The sequence below is a fragment of the Passer montanus genome, unplaced genomic scaffold (assembly GCF_014805655.1).
Source record: "Passer montanus isolate IOZ18808 unplaced genomic scaffold, ASM1480565v1 scaffold126, whole genome shotgun sequence".
NCBI classification, from domain to species: Eukaryota; Metazoa; Chordata; class Aves; order Passeriformes; family Passeridae; genus Passer; species Passer montanus.
Window position 1 is genome coordinate 1,339,260 of NW_024359388.1, and position 21,752 is coordinate 1,361,011.

The 21,752-nt window shown below is 40.9% G+C and overlaps 3 protein-coding genes and 1 long non-coding RNA gene across 5 annotated transcripts in view; 2 read left to right on the forward strand and 2 right to left on the reverse strand.

Moving 5' to 3' along the window:
- Nucleotides 1-19,458, forward strand: BPHL (biphenyl hydrolase like). Its single transcript, XM_039698464.1, has 7 exons — nt 1-267; nt 3,101-3,204; nt 5,178-5,344; nt 9,691-9,844; nt 12,155-12,286; nt 15,910-16,033; nt 19,033-19,458. The coding sequence occupies exons 1-7, from the start codon at nt 11-13 to the stop codon at nt 19,118-19,120; spliced, it is 1,026 nt and encodes a 341-aa protein (XP_039554398.1). The 5' UTR covers nt 1-10; the 3' UTR covers nt 19,121-19,458.
- On the forward strand, nt 274-3,047 carry LOC120497245. 2 transcript variants are annotated; one of them, XR_005626463.1, is made up of 3 exons: nt 274-770; nt 2,613-2,714; nt 2,798-3,047. It is a non-coding gene; the product is annotated as an uncharacterized LOC120497245 (long non-coding RNA). The 2 variants fall into 2 exon arrangements; XR_005626464.1 differs by having other exon boundaries at nt 274-507.
- LOC120497243 (tubulin beta-2 chain) overlaps nt 19,409-21,752 on the reverse strand; it is a 15,798-nt gene continuing 13,454 nt past the window's right edge. Inside the window, exon 5 of the mRNA XM_039698463.1 lies at nt 19,409-19,630. Within this exon, the coding sequence (XP_039554397.1) occupies nt 19,625-19,630 (6 nt within the window). The 3' untranslated portion in view covers nt 19,409-19,624. The remainder of the gene's footprint in view (nt 19,631-21,752) is intronic.
- On the reverse strand, nt 19,653-20,850 carry LOC120497248 (tubulin beta chain-like). Its single transcript, XM_039698470.1, has 3 exons — nt 20,693-20,850; nt 19,695-20,019; nt 19,653-19,663 (listed from the first exon to the last, which is right to left on the reverse strand). The coding sequence occupies exons 1-3, from the start codon at nt 20,747-20,749 to the stop codon at nt 19,653-19,655; spliced, it is 393 nt and encodes a 130-aa protein (XP_039554404.1). The 5' UTR covers nt 20,750-20,850.

Consider the following 21,752-nt stretch of genomic DNA (forward strand, 5'->3'; position numbering starts at 1 on the left):
GCCCCGCCTCATGCCCGGCGGGGCAGGACACGGGAGGGGAGGCGGGATACGGGGAGGGAGGCGGTCCTACCGGCCCCTCGGGGGCAGGACACGAGGAGAGAGGCGGGCCGGCTCCCCGTCTCCTTCCCTCCCCGCCGGGCCGGCGTCGCTGGGTGCAATGTTTTGCCGGAGCGCGGGCCGGGCCCTCCGGGCTCTGGCGCTGCTGCAGTTGCAGCCGCCCGCCCGGGCAGCGCCGCTCACGGCCCGGGGACCGGCCGCCTGCTACGGGTAAAATCCACAGCCGCCTCCTTCTCCCTTTCCCCAGCTCCCTGCTCCCTGCCCGCGGCTCGGGGAAGGGGATGTTTGTCAGACAGGCGGCGGGACGGACACAGCGTGTTAGCAGAGGGGGTGGTGCGTCGGACCGGGAGGGCGGAGGTGACAAAGCGGGGACTCTGGCCGTGTCCTGAGGAGCCTGCTCCTGCCTTCCCGCAAGGATCCGTGCCAGGTCCCCTCGGCCACCTGCTGCTGGTAAGGGGCTCCCTGGAGGTCGCCGAGGTCGCCAAGAGAACACGTGTATCTAGTCTATGTCATACTGCTTATGCCGCAGATCCTATTGAGGAAAACTGACATAGTACCATAAATTTTTTCTCCTGCACAGATAAAGAGCAGGTCGTATTGTAGCACAGCTGGAACAGGGGTAGTTCCCAGGTTAAACTGCGCTCCTACAGAGGACGAGGTGAAGCACAAGATCTGCCCACTCTGCATCTGTGCTGCCTTGGTAAACACAGGCAGTATGTATCCAATGCTCCTCAAAGAGTTATGCACCTTAACATTACTAATTCGAAATACCAGGGTGGGTTTTTTTGTTTTGTTTTACCTGAGTTTCCAATTCTGTCGACCAACAAAAAAACCCCACTCTTTATGAAAACTTAACAGAAGTGAAGTCATCCTGCTGACAAGCAAACTGATGAGGTGATGTCAAGCTCACAGAAATTTGGTATTGAGAGGACTAAGTATGCCTTAGGTGTTGTCAGTTCCAGTACAATTTCTCAATGTGTACAAAACCCAACTTATTTGTTGTTAGTCCAAAAAGTATTGAAAATACCCTCTGCATGAAACTCCTGGATTTCAGTGGACTTCACACCGAGGCATAATCCAAGAATGGAAAAAGAGCACAGACTCAGCAAAATTCTCAAGGCCCTGATGTTAATAGTTAATCCTAAAAACATAGAACTATGTGGAAAAAAATCTGAATCAGGAAAGCACAATATGTAACTCTGTCTATTAAACTGTACATTGCTAACCTGTTTCTAAAAAAATTACAAGATATTGTTTCTGTTTTGTTAGGAACTGAAAGTGGGTTTGGCAATTATTAAACATAAGCAAAAAAACCCCATGATACAATTCCTAAAATTTTGTAAGAGCAATGTGCTGATATACTGTGGTGAAAACTGTAATAAAATACCTGTTGAAATTAATGACAAACCAAAAGATGGGATATGAAAAGATAAAAAACGTATAAAGAAAAAGAGTGAAAGTCAGTATTCGAAAATGGGCTAAGGCAGCTGTATGAGTGCTACATAGAGAATTTTAATTGTGAGATGTAATAAACCACATCAAATGTGATACATGGACTGTAAGGAAGTTTAGCATTACAGGCAAACTGTCATTTGGATCACATTAGCATAGCAATCACCAAAGTCGTAATTACACAATGAATTTCTTCAAGCTGTACTCTTGCCACAGATCTGCATTTGTACTCCAAACTGGATCTGCACATAAGGGGAGGTGATACTATTCTGCAGAGTCACAGCTTTGATTCAGGCATGTGGCATGGTGGGTTACATAGACCCAAGATTTTACATAAAATAAAAATTTGCTTTGTGTTGAAGAGGTTCTGTGGTTTAACTGCCACCTATGTATTGTGAACCTGAGTTTGTAAGCTATTGTTCATTTTTCTTATGGAAAGGGTTTAAATTAGTGGGATTGTTTTTATCTGTAATTCACCACTTTCAACTCTATACGTACTGTAAGTAGTTCAGACTTTATATATAAAAATTAAATTGTTAATGAATTGCCCAGTGCATATCGTGGAATAGAGATTGTTGTATCTAAGACTGGAAAACAACATGTCTCTATGAACATGAAATTCACAGTGATTGAACTCAAAGGCATGAATATTTAATCTAGGTAAAATTATGGCTACTCAATAGATAACCAAATGGCAAGATTTTTATCATATTAGCTTTAAATGAAATTAATTAGGCTGTTGAAAAGATGTTTTGCAACCATTAGGGCACAAACTTGCCTGGGAGAACAGATGTAATGGTTTGTACTATTAAGGTACTTCGAATCTGTGCTACTTCTGCTTTCTCACTAGGGGTTTGTATCTGGACGTGGTTTCTTGGGTCACTTATTTGCATTTACACATTTGTCTTGCTTTGTACTGAAGATTAGTGTAGGGGTTTAAGTGTTGGGGCTGAGAGATGGCCTGTGGAGTCGGTCAGTCGGTTTCTGTGGTGGTTTTTTAGTTTATTGCTCATGTGGTATTCTCCAATTAAGTGTTATGTCCTGGTGAGATTACACTGACAGAAATATTATTATCACATTCTTCTTCTCCTCTCTCATGTCAGTGCAAAGAGGTTTTCATTGCAGACCCTGTGGTTCACGAGGAACAGCAGCAATAGATTGTGGTTTCTCTGGCAGATGAAGAGGCTCAGTTTAGTAATAGCAAGGTGAACACCAGCCATTTTGAAAGTTATGCTGTGACAGAATGAGGTTTCTCCTCTCTAATGTATTTATTTCAATGTTTCTGTAGCCATGTAAAGCTGCCTTTGTATTTTCCTGGTTGCACCATCAAGACTCTTTTCCCACCCCCAAGCCTTTAGCCCAGATATGAATATTACATAGTGGTCACAACTGAACAATTCTCTGCTCCTGAGAAGCTTTTTTTTTAAATCTTCTATGCACCCATGAAAGGCAAGTGACCCATTAAAATCTCACAGTGCTGTCGTTAATATCTAAGAAAAGTAATTATTCTGTACTCCTGGAGTGACCAAGTAGTAATTAAAATTAACTGTCTGAATGTTTTCCTATTTCTCTCCTTTTCCCCTGTCCTTAGTACTTCAATAACATCTGCCAAAATCCAAGTGAATGGAGTCCACCTGCATTACCAACAAACAGGAGAAGGAAGCCATGCAGTTCTTCTGCTTCCAGGAATGCTAGGTTTGGAGATTTTATCTTGTCTTTGTAGAGCAGCTACTTCTTTATCCATTTGGTCTCCAGCAAGAATGCACAAAACTATTTTGTAATGTATTCAATACCTGATTATGGAGCAATGCCATTTAAAAAAAATTGCCACACTTAAAACAGAAAGGAAAATGCAGAGTTGTTGCCATCAGTTAACAGTTTTTAGAATATTTCACTTACCTTTTATAAAGGCACCTTTTATAAAGTGTCTTGACTTACCTAGTGGTCACTTGCACTTTTGGATTTAACTGTGCAAAGGTGGTGTCCAGGACAGGTGACAAATAGCTTCACAAGGTGGAAAATAGCAGAAGGGAAGGAAAAATCAGGTCAGCTATATTTGCTACACAGAATGAATTATGCATTCCTCTTTAGAAGCTGGATGGATTCCAACTGAATTTATAGACATAATGTAACCCTTACAGTTTATTGTGAAAAAGTCAGTGTTAATTTATTTTTTTTTGCTTAAAGATGTATTTTCACATTTTGTTTATTCAGGGCAACATCATTAAGATTCTCAGTGGTTTTTTGAGATGGACAACAGGTTCTGCTAGCTAAGTGGTGTCTGTCCATCGAAAACGCTATATTTAATAACCACCTTTTATAATTTACACAGCCTATTTTTTCTGGGTTCTTGCACTTCTAAAGGATCCATCAGACTCACCAACAGTTCATGGCAGGCTGTCAGTAGGACTGTTACTGTGCTCACAGTTGGGCAAATGCTTAATTGAATTGCTGGATAAGATGATAAAATGTCAAGAACTGAAGAGCAGGAAACATTTCCTTTTGGCAGCAACGTTTTCAAGACTTCATGGGACAGTTCTTTCAAAGAATTCTCAAGGGGAGGGTGGAAAAAAATTAATACTAGTCGTCCTTCAAGTAGTCATATGTATCAATCTATTGTTTTTAAACTAGCAATACTGTTGCCAATGCAAACTCTTTAAACAGCAATAATGTATTTCTTCAGTTGTGAGCATTATTATTATTATTATTGAAGATTATTATTATTCTTATGCATACATTGCTGTCATCATAGAAGGCTATATAAAGCCTCTTTTATAACTTGGACCTGTTGATGGTATCTGAGGACTGATTTGTCCAAGTAGACAGAAAAAAAACCTTTTAAATGCCTTTAAACAGCCTTTTTAGATAGCAATGGGTAGCAAATTTTGTATTTCAGTACATTACATTTGAACAAGTTTTAATCAAATAGCATTTGATACTATTATGACCACAACACAACACAAACTGCAGTCTTAAATTCATGCTAGGTTACCTTCATTCATAGATATTTTAGTGCAATAGAGAGGAGTACTTCATTTTTAAATCGTTTGAAGCTCTGAATCATTAGTAAAAGAAATGGTTCTGCATCAGAAAAAAATGGCTGTATTTGGTTTATTTTTACATATTAGAAAATAAAATTATATCTTTTTATTCTTCTGTGTCGCCAGTCTCCTCAAACAACAGTGTATTTAAAGGTCAGCTTTAAGCACCAATAGAGATGCTTTATCAAACAGTAACTGTCTGGCACAGTGCTTTTCACTTACAAATTTGTAGCAAAATATTCCTGCCCTCTCAGTTTCACCTCTATTGCCCAGGTAAACAGCAGTGACCATGCGGATGCTTTAAATCTGTCAAATATAAATCCCTACTTGGGTAACTCAGTTTAAGAAACTATATTTTATCATATGTGAGAATGCTGTTCTTGATAACCTTTCATACCTATCAGAAGGGGTTTGCTCTGAACATACTGCAGATGCTTCTAAAGATTTTAGTTGTGGCACTTCCCGTCTAAGAGTTGCAATGAATAGTTACAATTAAAGAGTACTTCACTTGTTGGATAATCTCTTATTTGGAATGAAGTTACAAGATTTCCCCACTTTCCCTTTAGAGTATATATACTATGTTTGCAGTATGGTGGTTAATAAAATTGAAAAATTATAATGTTTCAGGGAGTGGTGAAACTGATTTTGGGCCGCAGCTTAAGTCTATGAATAAGCAACTTTTCACAGTTGTTGCTTGGGATCCTCGGGGCTATGGAAAGTCCATTCCTCCATCTCGAGACTTTCCTCCAGATTTCTTTGAGAGGGATGCAAAAGATGCTGTGGATCTTATGCAGGTAAGTCTATTATGAGATTTTTATTATTCCTTTTTCTTTTTGTTGTCCTTAAATTTTGAGAAGGAGGAATGTTGTTTCCAGCAGACAGCAGATTATGAAAAGACCATACAAATGAAGGCTTAAAAGTGAGCATATACACACTATTCCAGAAAATATTTTCTTCTTCCACCTATTCTGCAAGATGCATGGAGGTTCAGCAGTAGGAATTAATAAAGAGCAATATGCTTTTATTCTAAGGCCTTGCCCTAAGAGATTTGCAGCCAAGGACTACATAAGTTTAGTTAAATGTGTGTATAAGAAACAAAATCTATGCAAAGTAATTTAATTGAGGGGATTATCATACTGAAGGGCTCTTAGAAAATTTTCTATCGAATAGAATCTTGGCATTTTGCCTTGAGCAGCCCATTTTAAGCAACATTTGATTCTAAAAATTAACTTGATGCTTTGCCTTTTACAGCATATTACTGAAGTAATTTTTGTGGGAAATTAAAAGCTTCCTGTGACCATACCAAATCTTACTAATTAATACAGCTATTGTGGCTATAAAGAATATGGCCTAAAGCTGTTATTATTTCTCCTTCCTGCAGAATTTTTTATTCAAATCTGTGTTTCTGTGTTCCGCTTTTATTCTGTCCTATAACTGCTGACACTATTTTCTGGTTTAGCTTTAGCTAATATTCTGGCTTTTTTATATTAAAATACACAGTCTCTTTGGTCATGTTAAGAAAGTTGGCAGAGCATTAAAATTTAAAAAATATGAGGCAAGATTCAGACAGTCAGTCCAACCATATTTCTGTAATAAACAATAACCTTGCTGAATACCCATCTGAAACTGGAAATGTGGCCTTCCAGGTGGATTCTGCATAGCAAAACAAAGCAAGTCTGACAGCAGAATTGGGATTAAGACAGAGATTTGGCCTCTAACCATAAAAGCTATCTCTCTGTACTGTAAATCTTCAGTTTCTTCTGCTACACTAGCAAAGAAAATAAAGATGCTGCCATGAATAGGCGACAAACTTGCAGTCTAAATGGTTGTCCCCCTTTCTTGTCTCTGATCAAATACTAATAAATGCAAAATGTTAAACAGAGCTTTCCCCAAAGGGAATGTAACCATGTAGCTTCCAGCCAAACAGAACAGCAGCCTACCAGTCTCTAGAGCTGCCAAAGCAAATGAGGCATAGCATCCTGTTTTTCTGAAGATGTTTCTCAATATAAGCATATAATAACAACTTACTAAAGTGTTTCCAAGTGTGGGTGACTAGGTTCTATTTTAGGATATTATAAAGGATAAATCCTAAGGAATCATTCCAGCTATGATTTCCAGAATATAATGGTTTATATGCATCATCCAGCCTACAATCAGACAAAAACCACATCCGTATGGGTGAGCCTTCAAAACCTTTGTTCTAGTCACCTTCATATTCTGGTGTCTCTGCTGGAGCTGTGAGTGATGCAAGGTTTCTGTGAAGTAACAAAAGCTGAAATTCTGTGGAGTATTTAGCACTTTTATGCAGAAGACTCTGTTCTGTATCTCAGTTTGTCTTCTTTGAAGGAGTTTACTTGAAATAAAAGGAATATAATGCACCTGAGTCCACCTTGCTGCCCTCCATTCCAATGTCTTATGCTAGCAAAGTCAATAGCATTAAAACAATCATCAGGGAAATAATTACTGTTGATATTTAAGAAGTTCTTACTCTTCAGAGCCACTGTCCTAGCAGAAGGGGGCTTAGGCTTCTCTATGTTTTTGTAGATCAGCTGTAACTTTTGCTTGTGCTACACTCCATGTGATGCAGTGAAAGCATACATGCAGTGCAGAGTGATGTGTTTCAGCTCACTGTTGTGGTCATTGGATTGCATTTCACATAGGCCTGGATGGAGAAGGTGACTTGAAAAGAAATTTTGTTCTCTCACTGAGTAAAGGCAGCACAAAATCACCCACAAAACTGTGCAATCATATTTCAGATTATTGCCCATGTTAGGTTAGCGACCTGTACTGTAAGTAGTTAAAAATGAAAGCAAGCAAACATGCACACCTTATCCAGCACATCTGTTACATCACATTGTTTTTCTGAAGGCTGCAAAGGAGAAATTAAATTCCTCCTGCTGGAAAGGCATCCTGAGATACCCCAAAGAATGCATCAAGATAAAGGCTAGTAAACATGAGAAATACTGGAGGCAAATAGATCTGAAATAACCTGGCAGGAAGAACAAAAAATTTAGTCAGCTAGTCCATCCATCAGCCAACTTTGAGCTCCATCATTTGCTATTGGCAGTAGGGGAACAGTAGCAACATCAAAAATTTAACCTTTACAAGCACTGCTGCCAACCCCCAAAATCTGCCAACATACCAGGAACTCTTCAGCAGCACAGCAGTGAAAGCTGGATGCAGATGAGCTGCTGCTTCATCAGACCAGGGCCAACTTCTGATCAGCTGCAAAAGTTGAAAGTTCTCTTTTTTTGCTATCAGCTCTTACTTTCCATGTCCCTTTCTTTTCCCTACCTTATTTTTTTTCTGTTTAGTAATTATAGCTTTGCAGAGTGAAATCTAAAGTTGGTCAAAACTACAGTGAGCAGAATACTGAGGATGAAGCCAAAACCAGAAAAGCCTTATAGGGATAGAAGTCTGCTAAATATTGAGTTGATTAGTAAAGTTGTGCCTCACTTGAGCATCAAGTTTACAAGCAAAGTAGAAACTTTTTTTTTTCTCTCTCTGTAGTTGTTTCTCTCATTACCTGCATTTTTACTTTCTTCTGTCACAACAAAGCAGGCTTGGACTTCCAACATCACCAAGCACCAAAGAAAGCTACTCATTCAACTAACTTGCTCTTTTTCCTCCAAAAGTACAATATCCTGCTTAATTACATCTAAAAGGCTGTAATTTCTGCAGAACAAAAGCAAAAAATACTGTGAAATATTCATTTTCTTGTGAATGAGTTCATAAACCACAGAAGCTATATGCAAAACTTCAAGTGTTGCTTAACCATTGAACCATTGGTTAACCATCGTCCCTCTACAACCTTCAGATGAGTGCCTTTACCTTCTGCACTCTTTCTCCACTGAACATAACACACACAAAATTCTCTCACCTGTGACTATCAGTACTCCCTGCAAAATATAGTGATTTAAGTGCCTATAGTGATTTATGAGGAAACAGGGTTTCAAATTCTAATAGTAAGCATTGTCATGGAATCACAGAACATGCAGAGTTGGAAGGGATGCATGAGAATCATAGAGTACAGCTCCTGGCCCTGTGCAGGACACTCCAAGGGTCACACCATGTGCCTGAGAACATTGTCCAAACGCTTCTTGTACTCTGTCAGGCTTGGTGCTGTGATCATTGCCCTGGGCAGCCTGGTCCAGTGCCCAACCACCCTCTGGGTGTTCATGGAGTACAGCTCCTGGCCCTGTGCAGGATGCTCCAAGGGTCACACCATGTGCCTGAGAGCATTGTCCAAATGCTTCTTGTACTCTATCAGGCTGGTGCTGTGATCATGGCCCTGGGCAGCCTGGTCCAGTGCCCAACCACCCTCTGGGTGAAAAACCTTTTCCTGATATCCAGCCCAAACCTCCCCCAACTCAGCTTCCTGCCATTCCCTTGGGTCCTGTCACTGGTCAGAATGAATTAAGGTCTTGGTTGTCATATTTTTTTGCCCTAAGCCTTCCTTTTGAAGAAAGAGGAATTTAGTTATTAATGTTTCCAATTGCAACTGACCGTGAAGTAACATTTCAAACATACACTTACAAGCTTCAGAAAATGTGAATAAGCAACTAAAATTTGATACAATCCTTTAGAAAATACTTTAAGCGTTTTTTGGTTACTACCAAAAAGCAGATTTTTAATTTTTTTTTTTTTTTTTTTAGCTCAGATAGCATCAGTAACCAAGATCACTGGCTTCCATTTTTCAAGTCTTACGCTTTTCTTAAGTTAATCTTGAATTGCATACCATTCACACTGTGATAGTCTTTGCCAACTTCACACCAAGAGAATCTATGGATTCTTCGTATCATCAGGCTCTCTGAAAAGGTCTTTACTCTCTATTTTAAATCACCTTTTCTTTTTTTGGAGGGCTTTTTAAAATGCAGCAAGAGTCTAATAGGACTACTGCCTGTTTTATTAAAGAGTTATAGAAAATTGAAATGGCAGGTGTAATTTCTTGTTTTCTAAATTTGACCTTAAGCATTTTTATGTATAGCAATAAAATTGAGTTTTCTAATTATAAAAGTTAACTATAGTTCAACTACGTAGTGTTGTGCCTAAAATGTTACAGTTAATTTTCAAGAAATATTTAACATTTGGCTGTAAAGCCAGCTGATGATTTGCATATAACTTTCTTGCATGAACCAAGGCACTGAAGTTTAAGAAGTTCTCCTTGCTGGGGTGGAGTGATGGTGGAATTACAGCTCTCATTGCTGCTGCAAAGTACCCAAATCTTATCCACAAGTTGGTTGTCTGGGGAGCAAATGCCAGCGTTACTCAAGAGGATGTGAGAATTTACAATGGTATGTAAATGAATTATTTTACTTTCTACTTGACCCAAGGATCTCAGTCATGTGACAGCTAAGTGGAGACAGAGCTGAGGACACAACAAACCTAAAGAGACAGGACACAAAATTCAGTACATTGCTAGTTATATGGATAGATTAAATTTATAGTGAGAAACTCTCTAACAATTACTCTAAGGGCAATTTAATAGATTTTTTAACAAGCCCTTACCAACTTAGTCTGATGAAAAGCAGAAGTTACAATAGCTTATCAGCATGTTTCAGAAAGTCAAAGTTTTGTTGTTATAACAAATTTCTAAAAATAAATTCCAAATAATGCTATCAAACCTCAGGTTTCATTTCTTATCTCACATCTTGCACAACCTGTATAAAACCAGGTCCACAGATAATTGGGCTAGCTCATTACAGCTTTTGCCTCCAGGGGCTATATAATATAGAGAGTAAGAAAACAAGTTCATAACTTACCTTTTAAGTTCAGGAAGCAATGAATCATTCAAGTAAATGTCCCAAGGTGTCTTTACCATTTGCATTCCTTCAGAGTTAATTATTATCATTAGAAAACCTTTGCAAAGTAAAGAAATATGGGATTTCTGATCCTTATTCCACTCATGTGAAGTAGAGTCTGAGATCACTGCTCACTATAAAGAAAAATAGGAAGAAGTTGGCTGGTGAACTCAGAAAGAGGCTGTATTTCCTGTTGAACATAGAAATGAAAAGAGTTAACCACATCAGTTCTCAACAAATGTGAGCCAGTATAGTTTCATTTTAGTGACTGGAGTTTGATTTATACCAGCTGTGAAAGCTCTCTGGCTTCAGCAAAATTACAAGTGTGTATATTGTACATCTGTATTTACCTCACCTATACTAGAACTAAAAGTGGTAGTAGCAGTAGTGACATATTTTTTAGTTCAGAAAGCAAAATGCTTTTTAGCTCTGTAAGATGCTTTATTTCTTTACGTGTTTTTGTAGTTATGAAATTTTTGTTGTATAACTATGAAATGCACATCTCCCTACACAACAGACTAAAATGTAAAAGAAAAAATTTTTTAAAACCCCAAACAACAACAAAAAGTATCCTATTTACATGGAGCACCCACTGCAATATTGGCCTTTGTCCTTTGTGAGTTGTTGCTTTCAACATCTCTTGCTGGCTGATAGAGCTCAGAGAGTAGCAGCCCAAGTCTTCTACAACTGGCTCATCAGTGCATGTCAGCTGCATTGGTGAGTTTGGCAGGAAAGAAAGGTGTTGATTTGGTATCCATGTCCTTTCAACACTGGCTTCTCCCTTCTCTTTTTAAATTAATGCTAGTTACAAGGATAAAGCAATAGATTCTATATGGGAAACCATTGTTCAGTAGCACCTGGCCTGGGGTGAGCAGACTCATTTCCAATCAGATGCTGTTATAAAATACTTTCAGTCACTGCTACCTTTGTCATTTGGCTGGACAGGTTCTCTTTGTTAATTAACACCTCACTCCTTTCTTCCCTTAATTCCCTTTTGAAACCAATTAAAACCTTTGCTAGTGGCATATTTTGCAGTTTGATGATTCAGTACTGTCCTGTTCTCTGCTGTGCCAACTTTGTTTCAGATTTTGTCAGTACAAAGCTGTACAGCTGGAATACAGTTTAGTGAAAATAACCCTTTTGAATACCTAGTTTATGAGCAGTACCAAAAGTTTTAGAGGAAAAAAGTTAGAAAAATCCAATAAATAACTAAAATGTCAGATTATTTGTACAGTTTTAGCCAGCCTGCCATGAGTCACAGATCTCTACTGAGTCACTTGTTTTTGTGTAAAACTATGGGAAATGTACCATGATGTCAGCTTGCTGGAATGCCTCAGTAAGAGCTTCCTTCCTCTGAGAGTTGGTGGGAGCCATGGAAGAACTTCCATCCATGAGTCGATGCAAAAGGCTAGAGGACATGAAAAAGAACTGCCAGGTCTAGAACAGTGTTATGAAACAGTCCCATTTTGATACAAGGTAGCCTTTGAGCTTCTCTTGTGAAAGCCTTCCAGAAAGAACAATCAGAAGTTTTAGGACTGAGTCCTTTGTATATTATGGTTTTTCTGTTTTCCCTTGTGACCATAATAACAAGATGTTCCTCTATAACCGAGAAGACCACAGCAGAGGTTGTACAACTGTCTTTTTTACACCCTTTCCATACTATGAATTATTTGAAATATTCATTGCAGTTTCAAGTTTGAAATACATATTTGCAGTCTGGTTTGAGAACTTCCCCATATTAGATGTGGTTCATAATCTTTTTGCTGGAAAGGACATAACATATTTCATCTTTATTTTATGTAGGCATCAGAGATGTTTCAAAATGGAGTGAAAAGGTCAAGAAACCACTGGAAGAGCTGTATGGACATAAGTACTTTGCAGAAACCTGTGAGGCTTGGGTAGATGGAATATCACGCTTTGCTGAAAATTCAGATGGTAAGGCTTTCACAATGTTGAACTGAGGCAATTAGAGTAGCAGGCAGTTGTGGATAAAAAAAAATCTAATAGTACTTCTAGCAGCCAGTAAAGGAAAGACTCTGCATATGGCATTAAAAGCTGGGTCTGACTCACACTCAGGAATAACATAATTACTCTGTAGATGGTTCACAGAACCAGAAAGGTACGAAGGAAAACATTTCTGGAAAATATTAGCTGATGAGGCTCTCCTCTTGTTCCACCACAAAACTGCACTATTAAGTCATTGCTTTTGTGCAGACTAAATAGGAAGGATTCTGCTCAGGCAGAATCCTTCTCTCCTCTTGTCTCTGTGTAAAAACATTGTCTCTTGGTGACATAGTTAAGATGTACAAAAAGTAAGGCATGCTCTTGCCACTTTTTGCAAAACAGAGCTAAAGAACTCTTTCAAACCTTGTAGCATGTGAGTTAAAAAAGAGACTTCAGATTTTGAGAACTCAGAATTAAAAAAAACACATTTTAAAAACACTATTGAAGAAATTTAGGTTTTTAAAAATAAAATAAAAACAAAACTACACAATATAACTGTTTATCCCTGAAGATTTCTGCAATTACTCTTCATAGACCTTTTCAGCCAAGGATATTATGTATAATAATCTGCAGTTCTATTTGATTCAGAGGGAATTTGCTTTTAATTTGCCTAAAGGAGCAATACATAATGTATTAAAAAAAGGAGTTTGTAACTCTTATACATATTTTCCTGTAGCTCTCATAATGAAAGATGAAAGGTAATATACGTTAACAGGTTGCAGGTACTACAAAGAAAACGTTCCTTCAGGTCATTTTTTTCCCATAAATTTTTGTATAGGGTCAACACAGGACCGGGACTTTTCCCGGTAATGTGATGTAACAAATTATGTTCCAGTTTTATTTTACCTTTTCTGGAATCTCCTCAAAACTATTTTTTCAGAAGTGCAAAGCTCAGTCTGGTGAATCTGTGGCTGTGACATCCCTTCACTATCTGCACATGCCTCAGACGCTGAGATAAAGTGACTGTGAAAAGGAAGTCACCAAGAAACATGTAACAAGGAGCTGAATTACCTTAGATGCTGAAACTGGGTCAGATATTGGGAGAAGCTATCAGACTGCAGGGTTTTTTCCAAGGGAAAACCAGTTTTCCAACTTAGATTACAAACAGGCCACCTTGCAATTAAAGTTAAAACACTGTAACAAAGGCACAGATACAGGAGATATAAGAAAAGGTGTTAATAAAACCTATCAGAGATAAAAGGAGGACAGCAAACCCAGTCTTGGCCAAAACATCAAGATCTTTTTAAAACTAGACTGTTTCCCCTGATGAGACAGCTTTTAGTGTAAAATACCATAAGAAATGAATTTTTAGAAAGAGCTAACAATTATTGAAACTGAGTAAGTTGCATAAAGTTGCAACATCCAAGATTCTTCCTGCTGTTCCATGCTTTTAAAGCAAATACCATTTAATGGTTTTAGTACAATACAGTTTTAGGACTGAAAACTAGGTAATAATAGTTTGACTGCCAACTATGTTCCTAGATAAATAACCTAAATTTACTTGGAGCTTCTTCTGAAAAATAGTCAACATTTCTGCAGATGTTAGAGGACTATGGGCAAAATATTCTAAATAAAAATATTTAACCAGTAGAACTGTAAACAAAGGCTGCATAAATAACCAAACAATTGGAAAAACTGTAAAACAGCCTCTGACTTTAGAGCTAAGGAAAGTGTGCATGTACGAGCATTAATCTTACAGCCATTGGTAGCTGCAAGGTGGCAACTACAAAAACACAAAGTTATCCCAAAGAAAAATGGAAAGTAAAGCCCATTGAGGATAGTTTGCCCAAAGATTGCCTTGCAAGAACGTGGGAAGTTAGGCAGTGACTTTGGAAACTGGGTTACTAATAAATTAGGGAAAAAAGGGGAGAAAATTCAGAAAAGTCTCTAAATATAACCATTGAAATTACTTCTAATGAGATTAATGACTAGAAAACAAAATTATGAATGGGTGGGGGAAATAACTTTTGAATAACTTTAGTACAATTTGTATCAAATGGTTATGCATTTGTACTGGGTTTGCATGGCCAGGTTTTGGTACCAGGGGGGTTGCAGGGTGCCTAGAAGCTTCCTCCGTGTCCAGCAGAGCCAGTGCCAGCCTGCTCCAAGATGGACATACCAAGGCCAGGATGGACTGGCCAAGGCCAAGCCGATCAGTGATGGCAGTAACACCTCTGTGAAAACCTACTTAAGAATGAAAAAAAAAAGTTACTGAACAGATATTACTGCAGCCAGAGAAGAGCACAGTGAGAATATGAGAGGAGCAAGTACGCAGCCACCAAGGTCAGTGAAGAAGGAGGGGAAGGAGGTGCTCCAGGTGCTCGAGCTGAGATTTCCCTGCAGCCCATAGTGCAGGCCCTGGTGAGGCAGCTGTGCCCCTGCAGCCCATGGAGGTCCACAGGGATGTAGGGATCCACCCGCAGCTCTTGGAGGAGCCCACACCAGAGCAGATGTATGCCCAAGAGAGGGCTGTTTACCTGTGGGAAATCCATGCTGGAGCAGGCTCCTGCTGGGACCTGCAGACCCATGGAGAGAGGAACCCACAGTGGAGCAGGTTTCCTGGTAGGACTTGTGACCCAGTGGAGACTTATGCTGGAGCAGGCTGTGCCTGAAGGACTGCACCCTGTGGAAAGATGACTCACCTTGCAGCAGTTTGTGGGGAACCATTGCTTGTGGGATGGATTCATGTTGGAGAAGTTCATGGAGAACTGTTTCCTGTGGGAGGGACCCCACACTGGAGCAGTGGAAGGACTCCCTGGAAGCAGGAACAACCTATCATGAACTGACCACAACCCCCACTCCCCATCTCCCTGCACCACAGAGGGACAGGAGGTAGAACCCAGGAAGAAGCTTCTAAGATTTATTTTACTTCTCATTATCCTGCCCAGATTCTGTTAGTAATAAATTCAGTTGATATCCCCAAGCTGTTTTGCTCATGGTGGTATTCAGTGAGTGCTCTCTCCTGGTCCTTATCTCAACTCAGGAACCTTTCATTCTGTTTTCTCTCCCCTGTCCATTTGTGGAGGCGAGTGATGGAGAGGTTTAGATAGTTGCTTGGCATCCAGCCAGGGTCAGTCCTTTAGAGCATTGCAGACAGTAATGGGCCTGGGAGGTTCAACAGGTATGAGTTGCCTAAGTTAATTTGTTCCAAAAAAGTAGCAAATCTTGTAACCAGACAGCTGCTGTATCAAAATGGAGCTTAAGGTGAGGGCCATAGAACTCTAAGGCTGAAAAGAACAAAGCTGGGAATGAGATTCATGTATTAGCTTTGAAGAGTCAAAGGGAGCCTGGGGGAAATGTGGAACAGAAGTACTTCATTCTCTGTATCCTTTTGTGCTAGCATCCATTAATGGAGCAAATTGCAGTGAAGTAAGATTTTGGAGAAAGTAAGTTAATTATAGTCCTGCTTACATAGTTCTGTAGATTAATCACACACAATCCACAAGGAGAGGCAATAGCTAGAGCCCAGTGGAGTTCAGAGCCCTTTATGGAAGCAGTTTCATCTTTCATACAGTTTTAAACCAAAGTGTGACCTTCGTTTGTTTTCTCCCTAGGTAATATCTGCCAACAGTTGCTGCCAGATATTAAATGTCCCACATTTATAATTCATGGTGAGAAAGACCCTTTGGTCCCACAAGCTCATGCAGAATACATTCATAAGCACATCAAAGGCTCTCGGTAAGTTAAATGATGGAATTTTTAGAAATCATTCTTGAAGGAATGAAGTAGTTCAAACTCATTGTTAAAAAAAAATGTATTGGATAAGTTTTCTCTGCCACACAGAGAGCTATTCTGAACTTCCCTAGCAAGGTACAATGCAAATAGGCAGCTGGACTTTTTTTGCAATATAAAAAGTACAATATTTTAATAAGCTCCTTCCTAGAGCCCTCTGAGAGAAACCAGGTTCCTTTTCCTCTTTCCACTACACAAACTACTACTCCCTAAGCTTTATCAAAGCAAGCAAAGTTGTTGTTACGACCTTGCATTCCTTTTGCTGTAAGAGACCTCATTTCTGTCCCATTCAGTAGAACAGGGAATTTAGATACTATGAATGGAGAGAGATTCCCAGTTATTAGAAACACTTCTGTTTGCTCTGCCCTAATAATATGAACAACCTCAGAGATTCTATTTCCACCTGTCCCATGAATTTTCCATGTTTTTAAGGAAAGCAGAATGAGGAAAAAAATGTACAGGTGTGCTCAGAAACATTACTATATAAACAAGAAAAATCTGCTTCATGTGTGTTGTGGTTTAACCCCAGATGGCAACTCAGTACTACTCACTCCCTCACTCATGGGATCAGGGACAGAATCAGATGAGTAAAAATGGGGAAAAAAACCCTCATGTGTTGAGATAAAGACAGATTAATAGCTAAAGCAAAAGCCACACATGCCAGCAAAGTAAAACAAAGACTTAGCTCACTCCTCCCACAGGCAGGCTGATGTTCAGCCATCCCCAAGAAAGCCAGGCTCCATCACACATAGCAGTTACTTGGGAAGACAAGTCATCCCTCCAAACATCCCCCTTCCTTCTTTCCCCAGCTCTGTATGCTCAGCACGATGCCATGTGGCATGGAATATTCCTTTGGTCAGTTGGGGTCAGCTGTCCCAGCTCTGTCCCCTCCCAAATCCTTGTGCACCCCCAGTCTCCTCCCTAGTGGGGCAGTACAAGAAGCAGAGGCGGCCTTGATGCTGTGCAAGCTCTGCTCAGCAATAACAGAAACATCTCTGTATTATCAGCACTGTTTCCAGCACAAATCTACAACACAGCCCCACAACAGCTACTGTGAAGAAAACTGACTCTATCCCAACTAAAACCAGCACAACCTGAAAATTCCAGAAACACTTCCTATAAAAAGCTGTGATTTTACCAGCTGAATTTTGTGAATTTGCATACAAATGCAAGCATTTTATTACTACTTAATAACAGACTGTGATGATTAACATTGGAGAACAGAAGTAGTGGAGGGGGGAAAAAAATGTGGTTTTTATGAATGCGAAGTATGGGGAACTACACTTTGTGTGTTTTGCTGGTGTCATCTCAGTGCAAAAAATGAATGATATCTCAAAGTCAGCCCTGCTGATCATAGTAATGCATTCTGCTACAGGAAAGATGAGAACAAGAGATCTTCCTAACAATCACATGCAGGTGTTTTATTTCATGTCTGCTGGTTTGTCACTCCTACATGCCCTGTTCAGAACAGCTATCATCCTGCTGGGTTTCACTGAGATCCAAAGTACTCCAGTTGCTGACTAAGGCAAATTATTCCAAGAAAATAGACAAGAATCTGATAGCTTCTCTTTGGAAGACAAGCCAAAGAGGAAACACCATCCAATAAAACATAAACCAGCAATTCTTTGCATGTCTTTGTTCTGAAGTGCTCCCCTGCATGCTTATTTGTCAGAAAAGAAACCAGACTGATGGTGTTGTCAGAAATTTAAGCTTGGGCACATGGTCCTATTCTTCCCTGGTTGCATTAGAAATGCCATTTTCCATTGTGAAGCAGAAAGAAAAGCCTAAATTCAGTACATTTTCAGTAACACATGCTTCCACCATCAGTTTTTCTTGTCTTGACTTTTATCTAGTAGTAAAGTAGAAAAAGCTTCTTCTGATTATAGTGCAGATACACTGCTGTTTTTTCTCATGGTGAAAGAGTGTGCCATAATTCAGCATTTGCATGGTATGGCTGGAGTTTGGTAGCATTACAGTAGTCAGAAACATTTACAGCAATAGGAAATAGCATGCACAGTGCTTTAGTTTGTGCATCTGTGTGCTGCTTATCTTTCAAGAAAAGACTTCATGAAATTCAGATGGATCCACTAGAAAAGCTGGGTATGTTCACACACCGCTGCTCTTTTCCCAAAACAAAATAGCACTTGCCACTGCCAAAAGGAGACCAATCGTTCTTGCTATAGTGGGCCTTTGACATGAAGGCAACATAGTATCATTCAAAATGGTTTCAGCTCTATAGGACCTGCTTAGTATGTGGTAGAACAAAACAATTTAAAGAATTTCCCACCTCCATATAAAGAAGTATACATCCCTGATATATAAATTTTGTCTCAGAAAGCAAAAGAAAGTAGAATTTTAGGCATGTCAAACTCATATTCATATTATAAAAATTTAACCTTATTCACAGGTACTACTTCTAAGATTTTGGTATAGCCAAAGAAGTTCTGACTTCCATTTTTATTTTAATGAATGAATGGTTTTAGTTTTGGATCGTCTTTTTGCAGAAAGATTAGACAAAGTACAAATACTAACCAAGTTTGGGTAATGACAAGAACTCTACAATTCACTGCCCGGCACAACTACTGTTCTCTGAAAGAGGCAAAAGTGCTCAGGTACTTTACATACCTTTCAAAGGTGCATCTTACATAAGTTTAGGAACTTACCTTCTCTGAAGATCACCTGAAAGTTTTCTAGAAACTGGGTCTAGGACACAAAAATTTGGTTTAGGCTTATTTTATCCTACCCAGAGAGGGACAAGTAGTATGCTTGCTGTTCCAGCTGTTGCTGTGGTTCACATTCCAGCCACATACATAAGGACAGTACTTAAGAGTTACTACAATTCCTTACTGGGTAACCAAGAGCAAGGAAAATGCAACAAGCATTTTAATTACCTACACTCACAGAATAAAATGTATAATCAGCAGGGGGTTTTTTTCTCTTTTAAGGTTGCTTCTGATGCCAGAAGGAAAGCATAATTTACACCTGCGTTTTGCAAAGGACTTCAACAGAGAAGTGGAAGATTTCTTACGCTGACATGAACTGTAAAACAAGTCAGAGGTGCTTAGCCTTTGCCTTGTTTAGGAATTTTGGTTGGCTTTCCATGTTCAATGGAGTTATAGGTAGGTTTGAATCATGTAAGAAAAACATTAAACATATTTGCATGAGAAGCATATGTCTTAAGAACATAATATAAGCCTCAGTGATCAGAGCATACCACTGTAGTGCAAGACTTCTGACATGTCTTTAAACTTACTTGTTGCCACCCAGCCTGAACAAATGCTCTTTGTCCAATAGAGGTGTTAAGAAAGACAGAAGCCATGATCTTGAATACATGCCTTTATGTGCTCTTAATATCAAAGGACAAAAAACATTGTAAGAATTAGGATTCAGAACTGTTACAGTGAGAAATCTGGTAAAGTCACAAAAGCTGAGAGGATAATTGGGTACATAGTTTCTAGAAAACATGCTTCACCACCACTACCAGAAGTCATTCAGATGCATGCCTGCTTTATAGAAATTTCTTTGATACCAGGCGGCTTAAGCCTCATCCTCCTCTCCTTCCTCTTCAAACTCGCCCTGCTCATCAGCAGTGGCATCCTGGTATTGCTGGTATTCAGAGACCAGGTCTTCCACCTCCCTGCATTTCTCTGGAGAGGCACTGTCACAATCAAGACTACCGTGTTATCAGAGCCTTTCTGAGAACAAAGGTCTCTTAGAGGAGTCGCTGGCAGATGACAGATCTTGTTCAGGGATATTTCCAGCCTCAATGAACTGTCATGGCTGCCCCATTTATTTGAGGACATCTGAGCAAGCAGGCACTTACCCGCAGCCTCATTGTAGTAGACGTTGATCCTCTCCAGCTGCAGCTCACTGTCCCCGTGGTAGCTGCCCGTGGGATCAATGCCATGCTCATCGCTGATGACCTCCCAGAACTAGAGGAAATTTTTGAAAAATGGCAATTAGCCATTTCCAGTGCCAGTGGAAACAGCTGGCCAGTGCCAATCACACACCCCCGGTGCAGCCCATGCATTCCGCGGCGCTGACCACTCCCTTGCATGGCAGAGCAGCTGCCGGGTGGGAAGGTGAGTCAGTGCACAAGGGCTTCGCTGGCCGCAGCAGCTGAACTAGCAGGAGGCTGACGAGCAGCCATAGCACTGAAATGCAAGTGAATTCCTTTGCAGCTTGTATCCAAAGGGTAACCATCTCTAGCCATATCAATTTGGCGTCCTCCCATTGTCTAGCATTGGCTTAAGACCCCGTAGCCACTACAAGACGGCAGCACCTGCACACGTTCAGCGGTGACGGTGTGTGGCACTGAAGCACCTCCCGCTCCCTGCCCGGGCAGCTGGCGCCGTGGCCGCAGAGGGGCGAGGCAGCGCGGGATGGCCGCGGCTGCCTGCGGGAAGGCCGGCACGCCGGGCGGGAGCGCGGACAGATCCCTGCCCCGCCCAGCCCCGCGGCAGCTCAGAGCGGCACGGACGGGGCGGGGGGGCACAGGGGCAGCAGCCACGACGCCTCGGCAAACCCCGGGTCGCTTTTAATTTCGGGACGCGCCGCCCGCGGGGTGCGACCTGCGGAGCGCCCCGCTTCCGCGCCCGTCCCTACCTTGGCGCCGATCTGGTTGCCGCACTGCCCGGCCTGGATGTGCACGATCTCACGCATGGTGCCGGTGTCCGAAGCTACCCCTGCTGCTGCTGCTACCGCCTCCCTCGCCGGCGCTCCCGCACTCGCAGCTGCGGCGGCCGCGCCCCTCGCTGCCCCTTAAATCGGGGCCGTGCTCCGCCCCGCGGTGACGCGCGGCGGGAACGGCGCGGGGCGGGCCCGGGCATTGTGTCCCGCGGCCCCGGCCGGGACTGGTCCGGTCTGCCAGGGGCAGGCTGCGGGCCCCTCCGCATGCTGAGCGCCGCTGCCTTGGGGTGCCGCGGGAGCTTCCCCTTCAGCCGTCGGGGAAAAGGCCGGCGTAGGATACGGCGTGGCTTATCTTGGAGTGAAAAAGAAAAGAAAACAAAACCGCCTAACTCGTCTTTGCACACCTGTTGGAACTCGTGCCCCTGCTTCCTCCGCCTCTACTAGGCCACAGCAGCAAAGCACATGCTGCTATGTTTTATTAGTACCCTCAAGCATATATTTCTACCTCAGGCCTGCTTAATCATGTTTCAATATGTTTGAAGCACAAGCATAATTTTTCCATAGCTCAGGCACCTGAAACAAGCAGAGATTGGGCGGTGATGTTAAAGCCCACAGCCAGTTTCAAGCACGAAACTCTGTTTTAGATAGTGCTGCTAAACGTGCATACAAGAGGCTCTAATTTCAGGAACACAGAGGACTGGCATAAAATTTTATACTGCTGCTAAAGAATGGCTTTTTCTGGGAGTTGTCCAGCAGTGATATCAGTTTAACACACACAGGAATGGAATGTGTTTCTTTTTTGAAAGCGAAATTATCTTCTGTGTTACCAGACACCTCATTTTGGAAAACTTTGAATCCTGCTAGTAGCATCTCTGCTTGATCTCTCATACCAAAAAAAAAAACCCCAAACAAACAAACAAAAAAACAACCCCAAAAACAAAACAACAACAACAAAAACCACACACACCAAAAAACAACAACCAAAAAAAAAAAAAACAAAAAAAAAAAAACACACACCAAAAAAAACCACCCACAA